At 43.3% G+C, this 23,249-nt stretch overlaps 1 protein-coding gene across 1 annotated transcript in view; it reads right to left on the reverse strand.

The window, feature by feature from the left end:
* The window catches only part of NOX4 (NADPH oxidase 4), a 148,873-nt gene extending 127,203 nt beyond the window's left edge, over positions 1 to 21,670 (reverse strand). The window contains exons 1-3 of the mRNA XM_018565857.1: positions 21,563 to 21,670; positions 19,964 to 20,059; positions 1,356 to 1,466 (exon numbers count right to left, since the gene is read on the reverse strand). Coding sequence (XP_018421359.1) covers positions 1,356 to 1,466; positions 19,964 to 20,059; positions 21,563 to 21,619 — 264 coding nt within the window. The 5' untranslated portion in view covers positions 21,620 to 21,670. The remainder of the gene's footprint in view (positions 1 to 1,355; positions 1,467 to 19,963; positions 20,060 to 21,562) is intronic.
* Between the last annotated feature and the right edge of the window lie 1,579 nt (positions 21,671 to 23,249).

Consider the following 23,249-nt stretch of genomic DNA (forward strand, 5'->3'; position numbering starts at 1 on the left):
GCAGCGACGTCTCGGCGGGGGGACACTCGGTTACCGCTCCGGGTGTCACCCAGCCTCGGGACGCCCCTGCTCTATAGGTTGAACTCGATGGACTTGTGTCTCTTTTCAACCTGACTAACTATGTAACACCAAACTCATCACACCATGGGGTTGATTTATTAAAGGCAAAGAGGCTGTTCACTTTGCAAGGGGATTAGCTTAGTGAATGATGTGTAGCTCTGCTGACTTCCATCATCCAATCATGTGCAAGCAAAAATTTGTGTTTTTTTTTTCATTTTCCTTGCATGTGATTGGGAATTCTTTGCACAGTGAATTTTTTTACCACATTCAGTAAGATAAGGGAAATCCCCTTGCAAAGTGAACAGCCTCTTTGCCTTTAGTAAATCAACCCCATGGTGTGATGAGTTTAGTGTTACAGAGTACTGCCTGAATACAGCCCTGGTCTAAACCCTATCAACCGCCATTGGGATGAATCTGAACATGATCATGAGCCAGGTTTTTTACATCAATACCTGACCTAACAAATGGCTAGATGGACACATATTGCCACAAACACACTCCATATTCTTGTGGAAAGCCTTCCCAGGAGAATGGATGCTGTTATAGCCACAAATAGGGGGGCCAACTCCCCACTAATGCTTATGGTTTTGGAATGGGAAGTCCGATAGGCTTACATCAGTGTGATGGTCATAAGTCCACAAATATTTGGGCACATTATATATATAAGATGGCAATGACAAACATTCTCACTGTAGCATTGTGGGGAATTATGACATCAATATAGGATTGCACACTATCATTGTTATAAAGTCCTTATACAGAAGGTATGAAGACCTTTAATTTTAAAGTGACACTAAACTCCGGAGTTAAATCATAAAAATACATTCAAGTACTCAAATTATTAACAAAAATGCATCTTATTTGTGTATCACTCGGCTGAAGATCCTCAAATCATCTCTGAATTGGTGCTGACACTGTCCTTCTGGAGGGTGGCTACTTTTGTTCCCCATGGTCCCTGTGTGTGTTGTAAAGTAGACACCGCTCCAAGCTCGCATGATAGACTATAACTTCAATACCAATTAGCTAACTAAACCTGAGATTGTAGTCCATCATGGGAGTGAGCTTGGAGTGTTGGCTGCCTTACAACACACACATGGACCATGGGAGACAAAAGTAGCCCCCCTCCAGAAGGAAGCACAGCGTCAGCACCAATTCAAAGTTTATTTGAAGATCTATAGCTGAGTGATGCACAAATAAGATACATTTTTATTAATAGTTAAGGTATTTGAATGAATTTTTAAGATGTAACTCCTGAGTTTAGTGTCACTGTCGCTGAAATATAAAGATGTTCTTACCTTTCTCTTACCACGTATCGCTGCCAGCAGCGTTCGGAACATGGGCAACAGGACAAAACTGCAGTTCAAGTTGAGGACAGAGGCGGAAGCCCTGCTTATACACAATCCTAACTGGACAAATAGAACATGCATCAGAGCGGGATTCAAAACATCACAAAATACAGTCTGAGAAGAGCAAATCAATACAAACTCAGAAATCCATATCCTGAGATAGATGTCAATTATCTGTGAAATTGCTCATGCCCATGCCCATGCCCCCTTCTTAGACAGCTGTCGAAGGATCTAGCATTGGATGAGGTTAAGTAGCGACATGAGGCCTCTGCTAGCCTCTGAAATGTATTCTCTGTTCCGATTTTGAAAAGGGAAAAATCACAGGAGGGCGGCAGTAAATAGAAAACAAATTACTGTTTCTGCAATTCATTCCAGCTCTTGATATTACCCGTGCTCTGACAAGTTGCGCTTATTAGTTTTACACTTCTCCAGCCAAGGGGAATTTAAGAAACAATTTTTTACTTTTAAAGCAGCCTAGTCTGCCCTCCGCGGAGTTTAATTATGCCAGTGAATGCAAGTTTGTCAAACTGATGTACTGGAACAAGCCAAGTGACTGACCTACCGTGGAGAATGGATAAGCTATAACAAGTCTGATGCCAGGAAAAGTGCAGATGGGGGTCCTTATTTTGTACTAAGTACTGTTTGCCTCTAGGCACAAAAAGGCAACCACAACATTTGTTTCAGAAATAAAAAACTTTTTTATGCAAAAGAATAATGTGAGATTTATAGATTCTCCTTAGACGGCAAACTTCAGGCACATGTAAAAGAATTGTAGAAGGTTAAAACATGTGAGGGGTCACACCACTTCTTAGATCAAAAGGTTACATCACATTCATTTTGGTGCTGGATTTTTCAGGCCAAATCATTTGGCAGGCTGCATTTTAGTACACAGACTTCTTTTAAATACTATTTTAATCAGGTTGTGATAACTATTTGGTTAAAGTTTGAGTTTATGCAGTTAGGCTAGATGTAAGGGTTAGGTTTAGGAGGAGGTTTAGTCAGAGGGACAAGGTAAGGTTTAGGGGTTAGGCTAAGGCTGCAGTTTAGAGATTAGGTTAAAGCCAAACTGTGCTTAGTCCATGAAGCCCAAAGTAACAGGTTCACTTTAAATGTTAAAGGGTTTCTAAACCCTCCGTGTTTTTTTGCATATATCTACTGCTTGCAAGCAGTAGATATATGCAAAAAGTAATTTTTATTTAAAAAACGCTTTAAAAGACACTTACCTGTGTCTTCATCGTGCACTCCCGTCCGAAAATCTGAAACTGCTCGGGCGGCCGCAAAGCATATTGGGGCGGGCGCATGCGCAGTTCGGATTTTCGGCCGGGAGACGAGGAGAGACGCAAGGTAAGTCTATGGATGTGTGCACGCATGCAGACACCGTGGGACAGGAAGTGCTAGCAAGGACAGAGGAGTCAGCGCTGGATCGGAGCCCTGCAGCAGCGCTGGAGAGAAGGCTGAAAAGGACAGGAAAGAAGAAGAAGATGGGAACAGGGGGGAGGGAAAACAAATTTTACTTTAATGTCAGTTTCAGTTTACCTTTTGAACCAGGTTTCATGTTACACCCCTATTCACGGTATATGCCTCCCATGCAATGCCACAACCTCCTCCTTCTGACCATAAACCTTGGGGCATTTCTTACTTATAACGATGCCGGGGGAAGTTATATTCCCACTGACTAATAACCCTGAGACAAGTTTTTACTCCCATTGACCACTGGCAACAGTATGGCTCCACAGCAGTCAGAAGGATGGTGGACTGGCCCTTTGTTGAAAAAAAAATAGTTTTAGAACCCCCGTTCTAAATCTTCCACGCTGAATCCAAAGCTACAAAAATAATTGGGATGGAGTTGTGCTTTAAAATGTTGTACTGTATTGATAGCTTTACCTTGAACTGATCAAATACATGTTTTTAGAAATAGCAAAACTTTTAAAAGTCTGGAAAAAAAAATCAGAGCACACCCAGCCGCAGACCTGTAGTTTACACTGATAGACTAAAAGCTTCTGCAAGTTTATATATGCATCATATTGTTTGATAAATGTTTCCTGCAGTTTGACAAACATATTAATTAGTTTCCACAGGATCACATAGGGACCTCTCTCCATCTGAGGCTGCTTGATTACTTCGAGAAAATCTATAACGTCGTTAAGCAGTTCATACAACATTGATTTGCAGTCACATAGCCACGATTACGCATCTCTGGGGCATAGTCGAAAAATTGCTCTTCCAGCAGTTATAGGCAACTGTAAGTGAACATAGTAAACTTCCATCCAAAGAGCCAAAAGTGTATCTGACTGTAAACAGCTGATGTCTCCAGAGTGAACACATCTTGGGTGGGCAAGTCAAAAATGTCCAGATACATGAGCCTTAAAGTGACACTAAACTCAGGAGATAAATCTTTAAAATGCATTCAAGTAAATTACCAATTGACAATACTGGACCTTATTTGTGAATTACTCAGCTGTGGATCCTCAAACCATCTCTGAATTGGTGCTGACACTGTCTTTCCTTCTTGAGGATGACTACTTTTATTCCCCATGGTCCCTGTGTGTTTTGTAAACTAGCCACTCCTGTAATGGACTACAATCTCACATTTAGTTTACTGATTTGTATTTAGATTGTAGTCCATCAGGGCAGTGAGCTAGGAGCGGTGGCTACTTTACAACACACACAGGGACTAGGGATGCACTGATACTAGTATCAGTGCTGATTCCGAGTATATGGGCGAGTACTCGTAGTCGCCTAAATGCTCTCGATGCCTATCCTGATACCAGAACTTCCGGTATCAGGAAGCCGGGTGGCGAGTCAATACATGCTGCCCAGCTTCCTGATTGGCCGGGAAGCCGGTTCCATGCTCCCTCGTCACTAGGAAGCATGGAGCTGGCTTCCCGGACAATCAGGAAGCCAGGGGGCAAGTAATGACGGCTCCATGCTCCCTTGTCACTTGGTGATGAGAGAGCATGGAGCCAGCTTCCTGGCCAATCAGGAAGACGCACGGCGTGTAATGACTCGCTGCCCGGCTTCCTGATTGGTCCGGTAGCTGGCCAATCAGGAAGCCAGGCGCGTCGAATCATTACCTGCCCCCCCGTCTTCCTGATTAGCCAGAATGTATGTTTAATGTTACTTTAAAGTAGATTTAAACCCAATCGCTCAAATATCATATAAGCTTCAACACATTCATGTAATTCATAAAGTAATTTCCAATCATTTTGAAATACTGTATGCAGATTTCATAAAAAGAATACCACGTGATTCTGCCCGAGAAGGCACTTCCAGTTACGGAGTGACAACTGTCGACCAGTCATGCTACTCTGCTGTCACAAACACCCCTGATAGACAATACAAATGGCTGTGCCAAAACACATTGCACAAGTATGGTCCCCTCATGATTGTCCGTATCAAAAAGCCAGTGTAGAGCAATTATGTGCAGCTGACGATGGAGAGTGCATGTGGACAGGAAGAGTAATAACTTAGTGAGTGCAGAGTGTCATTGACCCAACCACTGGGGGACATCACCAAGGTGCCCTCCACTCACATGGTAACAGTGCACAGAGCAATTCTGATGTGTATCACTGAGGACCACCTATCGCCAGGAAAAGATCCTTGTCACATGGCCAGCCTTAAAACATCTGGAAAAGGCAAGTATTAAAAAAATATAAAAAATACAGTCTAAGGAGGCATCAGGGGGGAAAAGGGGGTCAATAGAGCAGTGGAGGTCAAAGCCTGGGCTTTAATCTGGTAAATGGATGGGTGAATCTGGATGGTGCAATTTTTAGAAAATTAGTGTTGGAAAAGTGACAGAAAACTGTTCATTTGCCTTTATATACCCTAAAATGTATATAGACACCAGTGGCATAGCTATAGCTATAGCAGCCCAGGTGACTGGGGGTGGAAGGGGACCCCATTAGGTTGTGGAGGCAAATTAAACAGAACATGTAAAGATAACTCTGTACTGTATCATTACAGTTTGTGGTGGTTGCTGTTGATGACAACCCTAATCCTCTGTAGAGTCTACAGCGTAGGAAAGCTGACGTCAGATGCAGAAGAAGAGTCTTTGGGATCTTTGTGTTGTTAGTCACAGCTCAGAGAGAGGTCATCAGATAAACATCACATTTTTGCTATGGGCCTCATGACCTGTAGTTATGTCCCTGATAGACAAGGACAAATGAAAGGCTTGTGTACAGGGGTTTTATTTGCCTGTGTTTAATGGGCATCTGAAACACAGGTCAGCAGATTTCCATTCACCCCAATGGCACAGTGTGGATGACACTTCTGGGCCTGTATCTGAGCTGTTTTGATTTATGTTTCTCTAAATTCAGCATGTCCTGTTAGAGATGCATTTGCACTGCAGGCAAAGCCAATCAAATGCAGCCTTCTGCTTTCACACACATGTGTTTGAGCTGTGCTGCATTAAAATATAAAATTCTACCTTTGGCACAAGCCCTTTGAGTTGTTCACCGCATTGTATCCATGCACTCTGTAGGCCTCCTGGAGCAGTGCCCAGCCAGTCACTATGTACAGTAATTTCCAACACAGAGCCCAGTGGTACACATCATGGATTGATTTTATTCTGTATTAGGAATAGGGATGAGCCGAACATCCCCATGTTCGGTTCTAATTTGATCGTTCGAACATGGAAAATGTTCTAATTCGAACTTAGAACTCAATGCAAGTCTATGGGGGTACAACTCAGAAAATTAAATGTCCCCATTTTGAAACTTAATATGTAATTCCTGAGTTTAGTGTCACCTTAAACTCATATCTCTTTTAAAATAGAATTTAATTTTGCTTCTAAGACTTTGTACAGCTAAAGAGATACAGTCGGTGATCCTTTTCTTATCAAAACACTGAGATTGCTTAAGTGATCCTAATACAAGCCGACTAGGGCAATTTTGGTTTGAGAAAGGACATGGTTGTTAGAATACACATTATTGTATTTATAGCAATAACTTGAACAGTATACATTTTTGGTCACTAGATGACGGAGTCTATAAGTTCTGTTATATATATATATATATGGTAGATATACTCTGTTGTATTGAATAAGATAGAAAATAAAGCTGTGGCTTCCTTCCTGTTTTTAGCCAAACCATGTGCAGCATGCATATCAGACTGTGTGCTTGTGTTATTTGTGAGGCTGTGCAAGAAGTTCCAACAATGGTAAGGAAAACATCAGCTATTTTTTAAAAGAGAAAAGTCTGAATTCACAGCAAAGTGTGCTCAGACCTTTGCAATGGATACGGTATACTTAGATTTCCTCAACGAAACTGGAGTTACACTTTACCTGGAAGTCATTGGAAATTAAGGTAAGCAGAATACTCTTTAACTTGTCTTCCTTGGAGAAGGATTTTATGAAGAAGATTAATCACCATGACATAAACTTCTTCTTGTGCGACTGCTTTGTGACAGACTCATACTCAGGGGAGCAGGGGACATCACAGAAGAAGGATGGGGGTAGAGTCATGTTAAACAAGTGTTATAAGCTTTTTTTATAGGGACCCTAAATCAAATTCAAATAACCAGGGAAATCATACTTGATCTTTAAAGATATTTTCGCACACCGATAAAAGCTGAAGACGACCAATAGTCTAAGGAAAAACAATTTGAGGAGCCGTTAAATATCAGTCAATAACACCAATTCACTTTTTTTACATCATTTTTGCAGTGGGCAAAGTGGAGGTGTACCTAATATCCTCTGAGACCTGATACGAAATATGGACCTGGGCTCCATAGCAGCTTCAACATCACATTCCCACAGGGTATATAAAATCCCCATTAAAGGGTTTGCAACGTGCCTCTGAACTGATAATCCAAAAATTGTCAATTCCCTAGCACAGACCTCCCCCCCTTCTTGCATGTCATAGCCCCATCCTCTGGGGAAAATGCCTAATGTCTGTACTGGCCCAGCTCCATTGCCCCTCCTATTACTTCCCTACATAACCTGCAAGGGGAAAGGGGGATGATGCGGAATACTATACTTATTTGTAAGCCTGCAACTAATGATTATTTTCATAATTGATTAGTTGGCTGAATATTTTTAGATTAATCGGATAAAAAACATTAAATAACTACTATCATTAATTTAAAATAAAATACACAAGTGGAGTGTTACAAACATAAAGTTTACTTCAGAATAAAACTGCATGCACAATTTTTTGCAAGCACACTGCACTGGAATGCTCAGCATTGCAATACTGTGCGTTCAAGTGTGGGCGATCACACTCAGGGTTGGAGACGTGTTCAGGGTGCCATTCAAATGAATGGCACCTCAATGCACTGCCCACAGCAGAATTGGTCAGGCTGAAACCGAAAATGACTTTTTTCCCATTATTATTTTTTTAAATAATTGTATTGTAAGCACATGGCGCCTGAATAGCTTCAGCCCGGGAATGACAGCTGCCGGTGGCAAGATTCCGCAGACGGCAGCTGAATGTAAATACAGCAGGTAGTGGACAGGTGCAATAGCCATTTCAAATTGCAATAGCCAATAGCAGGCTGGCTATTGCACCTGCCCACTGCTTGCTGTGCCCTCCTCCTGGCCTGGAGGAGAGAGATAGGGGAACCAACCAACTAATTGATCATGAGAATAGTTGACAACTATTCTCCTTATCGATTAATCGATTAGTTGGTTGCAGCCCTACTCATTTAAGTGACAGCTCTGAGTCTCCTGGGGTGCTGATATCGCATCCAAGGTGGCGGGTCCCAGAAGCAGTTTCAGGGCTTTTGGATGTCTACACAAGGGAGGCTTTTACATGTAAGTAACATGCATAAAATACATTAGGAGGTTACTCACAGAGCTGCCGAAGGCAGCCGAGTGAATAATCCAGCCGAAGTGAAGTGAGCCGAACTACGTTCAGCTATTCACCCTGGCTCAAAACGGCTGATTTCAGTCGTACATCGGCTGAAATCAGCCGTACTTCGCCTGCACTTCGTTCAGTGCAGAAGGACTTCGACTCAGCCGATCCAACATCTGGATCAGCTGAGCCGCAGCTCTGGCAGCTCACTCACTGCCGTTCGCCCCTATTCACGTAAGGGCCGAACGGCAGTGAGTGAATAGCCGAATGCTACTGAGCGACATTCGGCTCAGCTATTCTCCTCCTTATCTCCGGGGTACTGAGCAGAATAGAAAATCAATGAAAATAGTCACACACAAAAAGGTTGAAAAAAAATGTAAATAAATAGTAAAATTTCAAAATAAATAAAGATTTCTTTAAAAAGAACAATTGGGCGGAGCTAGCAGTGACAGCTAGCTCCGCCCAATTGTTTCCTATTGACCGGTACCTGCTAGAGTCTTCTAGCAGGTCCTGGCCAATGAATAACAACTGGGCGGAGTCCCCAGGTCATTTGGGGATACTGATCTGTCATTACAACTGGGCGGAGACAGCCGTGAGATCACGGCTGGCTCCACACAGCTGTCATGTGCGGGGTTAAAGGCCGGCCCTCGGGAAGCCATTCGCCCCACTTCGGCTGGGCTGTCACTTCAGCTCAGTTGAGCCGAAGCATATGCCTTCGGCTCGGCTGAGCTGCTCGGCCGCCTTCGGATGCTGTACGGGCTATAGCGAATAGCCCGTATAGCAGCCCTTCGGTTCTACTGAAACGAAGGGCTCCCGCAACCGAGGCGAGCTGAAGGATACGCCGAAGTTGGATCCTTTTGCGGCTTTGTGAATTACCCTTTAAATGTGCAATAATCTTATGGGAAGGTTGTTGGCAAAATTAATGGTCTGGCCACAGGTTCTCTAAGACAGATAAATGTCTAGATAATATGGCAGTTGGAAACCCTTTTGGAGATCTTATACTTCAGTTCTATGTTCTAAGACAGATAATATGCCCGACAGCTGTGATATGAAAAACTGTAAAGAGAAGCAAATTGGATTTTTACTTTGCAAGTCATAAAACCAGAAGGGGCTCAATGAGGATTTTCACTGCAACGTTTTTCATAACTCATCACTCACCACTATAATTCTCTTATTCAGACTGGCCTTTAATAAATACACAGGCTCCTCTGCGACTGATGGCTATTTACATTTGAATAATACAGTCACCACATAACACAAGGACAGCTTTTCCTGTGTGCTAAATAACTCTATCAATCACGGGTGAAGATCTTCAGGCTATGGAATTTCACATACATGTAGAACACGGTCACGCTGAAATATGTATGAATGTGTCACACGTGTAAATGGCTGTGCCTGTGTTAAAGGTGCTTGGCATTAATCAGGATGATTCATACCCTGTGTATGAAATGGACAGGAAAGCTGTCTAGGAAAGTCTTTGTCGTCACTGCGCTATTTCAGGAGAGATTTCTGTTAGGACATAGAGATAAGCCCAGCTCTTAAAGCGGAGCTCCGGAAAGGCTGTTAACTAACAGGCAGATGCAGGACTGTAAAATGTATAGAAACACTGTACCATGGTATGTTGGTGCTTGATGCAAAAAGCCCCGCATTGTAGTTTTTGCTGCATGACTTTCAATGCTAAAAATATGTGACACATTGTTAGCCTGATGAAGGGACCCTATGCGGCCCACGAAACATCATTAAAATGCTTTGCGATTGAGTGAACATGCATCAATAAAAGACGTACTGGTATCACCAATTGGAGTGCCAGTGACTCTTCTTTTTCATTGATCTCAAACATGGCACCAACCACTCATCACTGCAGCGCCCACCATGGACCATTTTGGGATTCAGCGGTCAGCAGTGCGATGGGATACGTACAATAGTTTGGGCTGTCAAATGTGCCACTCTCCCCCATGCTCCATGTATCCTGGGCTCTGCTGCCGCTCTCATGGGCCCAAGCTGGAATGGCAGGTGTAGGCTACTAGAGGGGGGTGGGGGCAGCAAGCATCCATTCACCGATCTCCCTTCAATGAACCCATAAGCAACAATGATTTTGTCATTTCCAGGTTTAGAGCTGTCAAGCACAATTTGTGCTTGATCAGTTTCATTAAAGCACAAAGGTGGCATAATAAACCCTTAATGCCTCCCTAAAGAGCACTTGTCATCACCTGTGCTATCATGTAGGGGCTTGTGAGCCCTCTATGTGATAGCAATAAAGTTAAGTTAAAAAAATAAAAAAATAAAAAAAAGTAAAAAAATAAATAAAAGAACCCTAAAAATGTTTTTAACTCCCACGCCCCCACATACACATACATACAAACGTATATACGCGTCACGTGAACCTACATATTGGGCAACATGTGTTGGGTATTGCCATGCACGCCATATTCAGAGCAAAAATTCCAGAGTCATTATTCATGGATAACTCTAAACTGATGACCTGTAAACGCTTTTAAAGTGTCGCTCATGGATAATTTTTGGTACCATAATTTTTTGCCATTTCACAGATGCAGTTTTAAAGCTTGGCATGTATGGTATCTATTTACTCAGAGCAAATGGGTATTATATTCTATTAATGTGCACTAAAATGTATTTACATTTATTTTTTACTGAAAATGTGGTTTTGATAAATGATTGCACTAATATCATTTTAACCATTGCACTGCACATTAATATTAAGACACCAACCGTCGATAAATGGAATGGTTTCCAACATTTGCGCTTCCTTAATGTCTAGACGTGTAAGTGACATTTGGTTCCAAATGGATATTCATACGAATTATGTTAAATTCGGACATTCGGATGCATCTGAATTTCCGAATTGGAAGGCTTCCAAATGCAAGCGAATCTGAATGTCCATTTAATGAAATTCGGATTTGTCTGAATGTCGTTCAAAAAGAAAAGAAATCTGACACGTGACTGTTCTTTAGCCAATCTGATTTTTTGGGGGCTATTGGGGGTTGCATTACAGCCAAGGATATGTGACTTTGTTCCGAAAAGAAAATTTGGATCATTCTGAAACAAAATTTTGCATGGATCCGAAATTTGAATACCAAACCGAATTGAATTTCAAATCCGAAAAACGAAAGAAATAAAAATCTGAATCAATCCGAAATGAAACAAAACACATTTTTTGCGGAGTTACATGTCTAATAATGTCTAACGGTCCTCTGGAGTGCCATTCATGCACAGAGTTACCTGGAAGCAACCCAGCAGTGGACTATGGGACATCCTTAATTGTCAATAACTAACATTGTACTAAATGGATCCAGGGTTGTTCAGCTTTGTTCAGTACCGCCTTTAAGACATGTTTCCAATTGTTGGTACTCTGCTGTACCACTCCATATGTCAGAGGAGACACGGTAGTATATAGCAGCTGAACATTCAACAGTTTACGCATTTATTTCATCGTGCTTGTCAGAAAAGGGAACCCCAAATGCACGATCAAAATCCTCTTGGGTACCGTCATGTGGCTGAGCATGTGGAGACGCTTAATTGCAGGCACATTAGAAGTGATTTTAACGTGACCTCCTCAGAACTGAAAGTTCTGTCAACCATAACTAATACAGACAATAGCCAGGTATCTCCCAGAGCTTTTCTATGTGCCATATCAACTATCATCTTCTCCAACTCAGCGACAATGAGCTGTTCCGTATTCACTGGATGCAGAAGCTCTAGGCCTGGAGACAAAGGAGGCTCTGTAGACATGGAGTGCTGGCTGGTCAGAGTGTCTACATGTATATTGAAGGTGTAGCCTTAGGTGCCTAGTATAATTGCCTGGTGTTCACCAAGTGGTGAGTTTTGCTACAGGACAACTCCTAGGTTCTGGCCTTACAGTACACACAACTGACCAGATTCCAGAATACTCTGGAGACACTGGGGTGTTGAAGATAAATGTGAAAGATGTCACCAGCACACCAAAGATCCTTTTGGAATCACCAAATGCTCATTTTATTGAACAAGTTGTCAGAATGGATACAATCCATTCTGACTTGTTTGGTAAAATTAGCATTTGGTGATTCCAAAAGGATCTTCGGTGTGCTGGTGACATCTTTCACATTTATCTTATGCATACAGCGGGTGCCATCTGCAGTCATTACGAGCACCCTCCCCATTACATGGGATCTCCGGTAAGGAGTGCGACAAGAACCTTTCTACTTATACTGGGGTGTTGAAGACACAGGACTGCACAAGAGAGTAGGAGTCTTTGGAAGCAGTGGGATACTCTGCAAATGAGAGATAAACTCTGGAGACACAAAGGATTTCTACAGCTAGCCTACTGACACATTGCTTATATGCCGAGCAACATATGCACTAGGACTTTAAGATTTGGCCATGGCAACGGCAGCCTATGATTGGTTGCATGCCAGCTGCCTCAATTAGAAGAAAAGACTCAATGCTGGAAGAAAGAACAGAAGAGTATGTTGTTGATATATGGATTCTGCAGAATATGCCCCTTCTGGGGTGTACCCGCATCCATAATACATAATATAACAAAAAGAAATACAACATTCCATGGGACTTTTATGGTACCAATAATATCTTGTACAGCTAATACTCTTAACCACTGTACAAATCTAGTCTATGATAGTAAAATAAAGTATATCCAAACAACAATGGCCACGTATGGAGGTGTGATGGGGAGGTGATCAAATCTCAACGTGTTTCATTAACCAAGGTCAGCAGCTGGACTGCTCTGGTGTGGCTGGGCAGAAAACGTGGGCCCTGACAACTTTGCTTTCATCTTTGCTAGATTCATCTGATTGGATGTGGTTTGGTTGACATACATTATTGTGGCCACCTTTGGATCACGCTTGATCTTAAAGTAGTAACTCTCAAATCTTTTTCAATAATGAATCAACATCAAAAACATATAGATTGCCCAGTAATGTATTTCTGTACATGTTTGCCCAAGCGCTAACAGTCATCATGTTTCTGAACAGCTCCAACTCTCTCAGCTGGGTTTCCCTGAACTTCCTGTCAAGTACAAGATCCCTAAGAAGAGGTCAATCTCCAATAGCTGTCTATCTACTAGCTCAGAGAAGGGAGGAGGGAGTAGCAGGGGAATGGCTTGCCTACTTTCCTGCTGATCTCCAGGAGCTCCCCACTCAGACAGGGATGATATTGCATGTGATGGTGGTATTAATAATCTTACTACAACTGGTTGAGGTAGTGCCATTCATTTACATTCCTTCTATGTTTTAATAAAGTGGACCTTTGGTTCATAAAAAGCATTGAAATGTCATCACCTACCCCTCCCGCGCCATCCCTATAATGAGAAAGCCTAAGATTGTTGCCTAAGGTGGCATCTCTTTGGGTCACGTGGGGGAGCAGTAAGCAGAGCAGCATGGCCACTCTGCTGCACAATGTTTGCAGTGTGCCTGCCACCCGTTTTCTGGGCAGAGCATTCCAGATTGCCAGGCAGGGAGATGTGTAAGGGGCTCTGCAGCTCCCCGTCCAACTCTTAGCAACCAGGGATGCTGATGATGTTGTCCCACTAAACTCCCTGCAACCAGTGAGGTCATTGATTGCCAGAAGCTCAGCGGGACACCACCTGGAGTGTACCAGGTTGTTAGGAGCTGGGTGGGAAGATGCAGAGCCCCTGTTAGTGGCATCACTCTCCACCAGCTCCCCCCACACACACACTGATTGTGCACCATCCAGCAACCCCACCCTCATGTGGCAAACAGGCTAGGGACACCCCTTTACCCATTCTCTGTTAGCCCTCGTTCACACCTGACCGTTTTGTAGCGTGTTCTACGCTCGACGAACGCTCTACAAAACGGTCAAAAATATAAATTGCATTGTAGTCAATGGTCTCGTTCCCACCTAGGCGTATTTCCACCCGTCCCTAACGCCCTACAAAACGGCCCACGCCTGAAAAGGTCCAGGTACTACTTTGGGCTGTTTTGTAGGGCGTTTTCCATTGGGATACAGCCAAGTAGCCTCCGGAATCGCGCGACGGTCGCGCAGCTTTTTTACCGCGATTCGCGGTAAAAAACCCGCGCGACAGACACGCATATTACAATACGCCTAGGTGTGAATGGGGCCTTATTAAAAGGATATCCACAAGTGTTGTTCAGAGGTTGATTTTTAAACTGTGGATTTATCATTCTTAATCAACCTCTGAACAACACTCTGTTACATCAACTCTGGAGTAAAGATGAACACATAGCGCTTTGTTGATATATATCGAACCAAATCCTCTCCTTCGTTTTTTGAAACCAGCATAAGCAACCGGTGGCCATTGATGTGACCGGAGGCAGCTTTTTGTACGCAGTCGGAGCGGAACATTCCTTGGGCACTAATCTTGTGGCTTCTTTGACGAGCGTGTTGAGATTTTATAATACTGTTCAATTAAAACATTTTTTACACATGGAGGCGGCGGTTTGTTGTTTATGTCTTCTATGTACATGACGGGAAACCCAGAGTTTTTTGATGAGCAGGCAGCACAGTGGTGTAGTGGTTAGCACTTCTGCCTTGCAGCACTGGGGGTCCATGGCTCAAATCCCAACCAGGTCACTATTTGCAAGGAGTTTGCATGTTCTCCCTGTGCTTGTGTGGGTTTCTTCCCACACTACAAAGGCATGCTGGTAGGTTAATTGCTTCCTGTCTAAGTTTGCCCTCTATGTACAGATGTGAGATAGTGACCTTAGATTGTAAGCTCCTTGAGTCAGGAACTGATGTGAATGTGCAACTGTGTAAATTGTCGGCACTATATAAATACCTGTAATAAATAAATAAAAATGAGAAGCCCCCCTGAATTGTGTGAAAGAATGATAACTTCTGGAGGATTGTATGACAGAAACCATTAGCGCCAAGAGATTAACTAACAGGGTTGTTCACAAAAGGGTGAAGAGTTTGAAGCAGGCAGGAGAAGTGTAAGTTACTATGTAAGTGAACAATCTAGGACAACATAGCTGAACCAGAAAGTGATCTAAACTGGAGAATTATTCCAAATCAGCTATGTTGTCCTAGATTGTTCACTTCTCCTGTCTTCTCCAAACTCTTCACCCTTTAGTGAACAACCCTGTAAGTTTTAGCAGTATCAGCTTTATAAGACTTTTTTGTAAAAACTGCCTGATAAAAAGTCATCTTCCTTTTGCTTGTACACAATGACAGACGTGCGTCTGCCACAATATTTATATAGACTCTTGTTGTGTGTTACAACACATATAACGTTGAAATCTGTACAAAAAAACCCCCAAAACTTTATTTCAGAAGGTGACATTGGGTTACCCTGTCAAAATAATCTTTCATGCTGCAGTGCTATTTTATTTTTGGTAAATGTACGGCTAACCTGGGATGGGCTGCTTCTCCTTTCACTGTCCCCTGATGTCTCCATAAAGAGGACCTGTCACATATTTTGCTATCACATAGGGGGTTTTTATTAGTCCCGTATGTGATAGCAATAAAGTTTAGTAAAAAAAAAAATTTAAGTCCCCCCCCCAAAAAAAACTGTAAAGTTACACATAAAAAAGAATAAAAAAACACAAAAATGTTTTAAGTCCCAACCCATACATACACGCATGCAAAACATGCGTCGGGGGCGCATACTTGCAAAAACGACGATTGCGCCCATTACGCCGCACATGTTACATATCGCCGCGAACGTCGCAGTGAGAGCAATAGTTTTAGGGCCATCAATCACTGATAACACTAAACTGATGAGCGGTAAAAGCTTTTAAAGTGTCGCCTATGGCCAATTTTGGGTATGGTAGTTTTCTGCAATTTCGCGGGTGCGCACAATTTTAAAGCTTGACATGTTTGGTATCTATTTACCCGACGTGACCCCGACAGAATACTGGAAAATGGTCTGGCCAGGAAGGGGGTCTAAACACCTGGTCTTGAAGTGGTTAATGATTATAAAGTTGCTTAAATGTGTCTTTCATATCTATAATTTCAGCTTTAAAGGAGAACTTTGGGGTCAGGGCTTTTCCCCATAGTTCTCCTTAGGGTAACACAAACTAGCGTCCTCCCGTCACCTTGAGCTCAGTATACCGCGAGCTACAGCTCGTGGTATACTGAGACGCCGCAGCCGGAGCGGATCCGACATCGATGTCGAGATCCGACCCAGCTGCGTGAGTGACAGCTGGCTCTGCCTATCTAGAGGCAGAGCCAGCTGTACCCGCCACCCCCTCCCCCGTCCGTTCCGCCAGTCAGCGCTGGTGGATCGAAGCGGGGAGGGGGGAATCCAGCCCTTCCCCTGTCACGGTAGAGAGCCGTGACAGGATCGAGAAGTGAGCGAACACCGGTATGTGCTCGCTCACCTCCCGATCTACTGAGCCGACCTGTGACAGTCTCATTGTCACAGGTCGGCTAGAACTATGAGGTGAGTGAAAAGCACTCACCTCATAGTTCTCCTTTAAAGCTACTTTCCTGACTGCCTCTTTACACATACTGTACACCCATAGAAAAGAAAAAAAACTACCACTTTTACCCACCTAAACTCCTGGTCAAGTGAAGTTCCAGTCCTGAGTCTTCTCATTTCTTCTGTGCACAGGAGGTGAGGTCCTTCGTCAGGTGTCCACATTACCGTCTGCATGATGTGGACTCCTATTGGCTGTCCAGCGGTAGGGTCCTCTTAGTATCCAGAGGAGACCATGTAAGGATGATGTCAGCACAAGGAAACTTGTGGAGACTAGCAGTTGTGGGCTTCTTTGCAGAGCTGAATTACTGACTCCGGCACCCAGAAACTGAGCTGATAAGGAACACGGAAGGCATACTTTTGAGTATAAAATTGCTTAAAATTATGTTTACAAACAATAAGGTGAGTGGATTAGAGGGTTGAAAAAGGGTTTACATTTTGGCCAGAGAGCGGTCAGCCTCTGAAACACACTGTATTGCATTCCGGCTGGCTTCCTGCATTCAGGCGCGGGAGGGGGCGTGGCAGGGCGTTGCTTGTAGCATTTTTCCAGATCGTATTGGGCCGGAATGCAAGCACTGATATGCCACGTGGTCTGGTGTGGGCAATCGCACTGTGGGTGGGGGCATGGCTGCAGTGCCATTGACTTCAATGCTCCCTCCCGCCCCTGAACTCAGGAAGCCGACCGCAATGCGATACAGTGTGTTCCAGAGGCTGACCGCTCTGGAACACACTGTTTATTGCGTGAACCGGCCCTAAAAAGTAAATTTTAATAGAGGTCTATACATCATACCAAAAAGAAGGACAACGGAGGAGAAAAGAGGGACAGAAAGAGTGGCTTGCACAAGAGGTACAGTCAAATAAGAGACAGTTGGACACAACTTCCAACTTTCTAAAATGAGAAAGAGTGCCATCTTCCAGCACATGTGGACCATTAAAAATTTGATTGTTAAACAGAGAATAATTTTTTTTTCTCCACTGTTCGCTTACTTTTTTTATACTGACCTTTTGATAGCAAACAAGATATTTAGGAGACAAAATGAAGGTTTTAGTACAGAATAAGGCCCCATTCACTCCCGGGCGGTTCGACCGCGCGGATCCGCCGACATGTACTATCCCATACATTGCTATGGGACCGTTCATGCGACCACGCGGGTCTGCGCGATCCGAACCGCCCCTGCCTGAATTGCTCCCTAAGACCCTAAGCGTTTTTAATTGCATTTCAGCGCTGAAACGCAATTAAAAACTCCCAAAACAGCCCTTGTAAAATCAGCGCGGAAACCGTGCTGATCCGCCACCACCCTGGTGTGAATGGGGCCTAACACATTTGGTAGTTGAATAGATCCTTTCTATAGGTACTTGTACATCAGACCAAAAGGAGGGACAACTGAGGAGGAAAGAGAAAAAGGACTTGTTTGCACTTGGAGGACAGTCCCTCAAAACGAGGGACAGTTGGGAGGTATGCAGCTTGTAGCTTTGAGAAAGCACACAGATGAACAATGTGAAGCACCCATATGTATGAGCCCAGCAGTAAGATATATTACAAAAAAATGAAGTAATTGACAACAGATACTCCAACTCAACTTAACGCATTTTACCAATGTCAGTCTGATAGCTGAACAGCTGCTATTGATGTTAGGTGAGTGTCAGATAATATCCTGACTCACTTCAGTCCCCTGGGGTTACACTGGCTACCGGCCAGCCTCTTATCCTGGATCTAATGATTATACCGCAACCCTGACATCATGGTCTAAACACAAGGACTCTGTAAACAATATCCGGAAACAGGAAGAATTATAACATTCCCTTATATGCAACAATTACTGCTTTTCAACTTTATTTACAGGGAATATCTTCTCTAAAAACCCAACTGAACTTTTAGTTTCAATTAGCTAAGTATGTTCCAGGTGCATAAAAGTTTGATAGCTTAGAACCACAACTTGGGTACAAAAGCCATGAACAAAAGTATGAACAGCCTTTTTTCAGGCAGCATTTTTTACATTTAATTTTAAAGGATGACAGAGTCACTTTAAGGTAAATATTTTACAATTACTGAAAATGCTTCCAGCAGGCAGCCATTGTAAAGGGGCATTCTCCCACTAATGACCAATGAATACCAATATAAAGGGTTGCATCTCCACTGACCATCAATGTAAGGGGACACTTCTCCACTGATGACATATGTAAGGAGACACTTCTCCACTGGCCATCAATGTAAGTGAACACTTCTCTATTAACCACCAATGTAAGGGGGTCCTTCCCCACTGACCCCCAATGTAAGAAGACAATTCTGCACTGACCACCAATGTGAGGGGGCACTACATTGACCATCAAAGTAAGGGGATGCTTCTCCACTCACTACTATTGCAAGGGGACTCTGCACTGACCCCAATGTAAGCGGGCCCTTCTCCACTGATCATCAAATATAGTTTGGCCCTTTTCCAATAACCATGAAGGTAGCAGTTCTCTGCAGTTGCTATCAATAATAGCTTGACCCTTCTCCACGAACCACTGCACCACACAACAATACACTGACTGTAAGAGGGTGCTACATTGAGGGTGCATTTCTCCACTGAAAACAAATGTAAGAGAACACTTCTCCACTGACCATCAATCTAAGGAGGAACTTAATCTCTGATCACCAATGGACGGGGACAGCATACTGACTGCCTTTCCACGGACCACTTTTTTTTACTGACCACCAATGCAAGGAGGCACTTGTCCACTGACCACCAATGTAAGGAGGAAATTTGTCCTCTGACCACCAATGTAAGGAGACACTTTTCCACTGACCACCAATGTAAGGAGACACTTTTCCACTGACCACCAATGTAAGGAGACACTTTCCCACTGACCACCAATGTAAGGAGGCACTTTTCGAGCCATTATTATTATTACTGAAAATCATTTTGTAATTATAAAAGAGAAAAGTGTAAAAATATGACCCACCCTAGGTGTCAAATATGCTTTTTCTCAACATTTCTGTTTATTCTGGAATGATTGGGCACAGGGTGTGCGGAGTTGAAATGTAAACACGTTGGCCTATTTAAATTGGTCCTAAGTGGACTATCCATCCTCCCTACCTGCCCAGAGACTAATTGAAACCCCACGGCTTCCTCATTCCACAGGCTGAGCACAGAGCAGCTCCAGTAAGGAGGTGGGCAATCTGTCACTTCATTCATAGCCTGCCAGAGGCTGCTGCAGCTAAGCAAACGACAGCTTTTGTTCTTAGTCTGTCAGCTTTTCCACTGCAGCAGGATCATAGCACACGTTTAGAGGAGCACGCCTGGAGCGAGTGCAAATACTTGTCACACGTCTTCCCCCCCAAAAATAAAAACACTTCCTCTGTGACTGCTTACCCCCAGCATCTGGTGCAAGTAATAGTACTGCGGGCTGCTGTAATAAAGTGTGAAAGTCTTCCAGAACAGCCAGGCATTGAGAGAAAGCCAGGAAAACTGTTTAAAAGAAAAAGAAAAAACATCCGTAAGGAAAGGAAGTTAGCTAAAAAAACATTTTAGACTTGTGAAAGTTCTCTCTAAACAAATAGCTAAATACATAGACAAACAGATGAAACATATACAGTGCATAGGAACATTTTCTCAAAGTATGTCTAATGGCAAAACATTTTTTTTCCTTTTTGGGTAGAGTAGGGCATGGTTAAAACCCCCTGTGTCCTGTAGTGACGTAGTGTATGCGGACAACATATCTTCTAGATCCTTTTTGGACCCAAAAGTGGGTTGCAACCCAGTGTTCAGTGAGTCACCCTGTGCCTTCCACTTTTCTAGGTGAGAGGCTCCTCAACCTCCCCCTAGAGCAGCACTGTCAGTTCTCACACCAAGCAGCCATTCAAAATATGCTGCCTTGCGCCGAGTGTGAGCTTGAGGTGGGGTGGGGTAGGCTGAGGCTACTGCCGCTCCATCCATACATGCATTGCTTACTGCGGCGCCATCCACCAGTTATTCCAGCACCGATTGGATTCTGGGGTACATCAGTATGGTGTGCGAAGGAGATACTACTAAGATTGTAGTGACGTAGGGGCCAGTAGGAGGAACCCCAGCACTTGGGGACTAGGTAAATCGACACTCCCAGAAGTGGTTCCTCTTCTGGTTTGAAAAGATCAGCAGCTAGGGTAGCAGGGAAGGCGGGTACTCCATATTTTCTTTGCAGGAAAGTTTCATTAAAATTAGTGCATAGGTATATGAGCATTACAGTGGGGTGGCAAATATATATATGCAATAGCTAAATACACACCTATAGCACACCATAATGCACAGATGTGCCATGTGCGCTGTGGTGCACAGCTTTGCCAAAAATAGTGAAGGTGTTTTTTTATCAAATGTTGAGGTCTGCTGACAACCTATTGAAAATTATCAGGCTGCCTTAGTGCGTCAACAACAAAGGAACAAATATGCTTTAAGGTTCCCTTCACATGGGCGCCCCTGTTCTGTAGATTGATCCCCTGTTGAGTTGGATCAGAACGGAAATGGATCTCATACATGTGACATCTATGTTCATTACCTTTTTGTTTTAAAAATGGACCAATGTCATCCCTTTTATTCAGAATGGAGACGGATGTCACATATATGACATCCAGGTCCTTTCCATTTCTTTCTCTATTTTGTGATGGAGGAAAAACCGACCCATGTAATCCCTATGAGCTTCTGGATGTAAAAGGATGTGCATCCACCATGGGTCAAAATGGATTAATGGGATGCCCGTGTAAAAGTGACCTAAAAAAACAGTGTAAGGGGGACCATGAAAATAACATGCAGAAAAAGTTTGATACATTTTGATGACCATGGGCAAGAAAATCCCAGCATCAAATCCACAATCCCCGAACGTGTCCCTTAGGAGTCAGTAGGAAACTGAGCGGTAACAGTGATAGCAGCGGAGTTTAGTTTGCTGTATTTAGAGAAATGTTTGCCAGCAAAAGATTACAAAGCAGAAATGGATCTCACCAGAAAGAGGTGCTTTAATCCTTCATTGGACAGCCAGCTGCAGCAAGGTAAAGCCATCCTGATGCTGTGCAGCTGCAGTGAATGTACTCCACAATGGTCAATGTACTATCTCCAACAGCCCAGAGCTTCCTGTCTTCTCCTCCTCTATGCTGTTCATGTCTATATAGTCTCAGCACTCCCTGCTAGCTCACCATCCTTAAGGCTCTGTGTGGTTAATGATCTGAGACAGCCTGCCCAGTGTCAGCACTTGGTGACTGTACACAAAAGAAGTCAAAAAGTTCTCCAGGAGTTCTCTACTCCGAAAGGGAAAACTTTCTCCAAACTTTTCACAAGTCTTCTAAAGTTCTGGTGACAGTTATCATGTGTGTGTGTTTCATTGCGTCCCTGCACTCAATGGTTCACACAGCTTTAAATGCTAACAGACACCTCATGCATGAGTTCATTCCATATCTGTAGATTCCTGTCGCTTTTCCTTTCGGAGATTCTCTAACAAAGAGGGATTAGGAGAGGGGGGCTGCCAGCTACAGTGGCCCTGAGGGCTCAGTTTTTTGCAGATGTTTGCATTCTTTCTCAGCCTATAAAAAGCCTCATTTGTTGAAGAATATGAGCTTTAAATACACAATCGTAGCATGCCGTGGGAACGCCAAAAGGTTTTGTAGTAGCGTGATGGTGATTATTGAGATTTATCCCTATATATTAATGCAGGAAATCTTGTATACCAAGGCTAAAGGTCACTGTTTTCCTAACTGTTAGGTCAAAATGAATTCATATTATAAATTACGATGAATGAATTATGGAAACTGAAGCTATATATTTTTAAATATTTGTCTATTTCAGTTTAAAAGAACACATAAAGGAACAAGGCACAACTTTATGTAATAAAGCAATATGAGGAGGATACGACTCAAGAGTCAAGAGGACCTGCATTTTATTCAGAAAGGGTGACAGGTTCAAAGGTTAACAACATAAGTAGCAATGTCTATGTTATGAAGTTGTAAAAGTCGATGATGATCAGTTAGGTTCAGGGGAAACTGCTATATTTCAAACTGTTAGGTCCCTTTAACACTGCCGGTCCAATCGGTCCGCCAGTCAGTTTTTCAGGTGGACCGGATCGGATGCCCAATGCAAGTCTATGAGCAGCCGTGTGTAAACGGACAGGCATCCGTTTACTCCCGGTTACCCCCGGCTCCGGCCAGATCCGGAGAAACAGACGGATCAGAGATCCGTTTTGCTGGACTGGATTTTGCCAGATCGGGGCTAATCTCATGTAAAGGACGCCCGTCTGTTTACACATGGCTGCCCGTAGACTTGCATTGGGCATCCGATCTGGTCCGCCTGAAAAACAGACAGGGTCACCCGATTGGACCGGCTGTGTGACAGGGACCTAACAGTTTAAATTGCAGCACAGATTCCTCTGAACCTACCAGATCATTAATAACTTTTTTGTTTTTAATAAGGACTTTGCTACTTATGTCCATTTACATCAGATTTCCCATAGACTGACATGGGGTCCTGCAGTTTCCGTTTTTTGTGACATCCGCTCTGTACTGTTTTGATCTGGAGGGGATCTGTGCACGTATCCTCTCCCGATCAGCCCGTGTGAAAGGGGACTTAGGTCAAAAGTAATTAAAAAAGAGCTCCGTGCAACATTTTAATTAACCCTTGCAGTGGGGCTATGCCCAAGTGA

This window comes from Nanorana parkeri, unplaced genomic scaffold (genome assembly GCF_000935625.1).
Source record: "Nanorana parkeri isolate BGI_ZX_2015 unplaced genomic scaffold, ASM93562v1 scaffold896, whole genome shotgun sequence".
Taxonomy (NCBI): Eukaryota; Metazoa; Chordata; class Amphibia; order Anura; family Dicroglossidae; genus Nanorana; species Nanorana parkeri.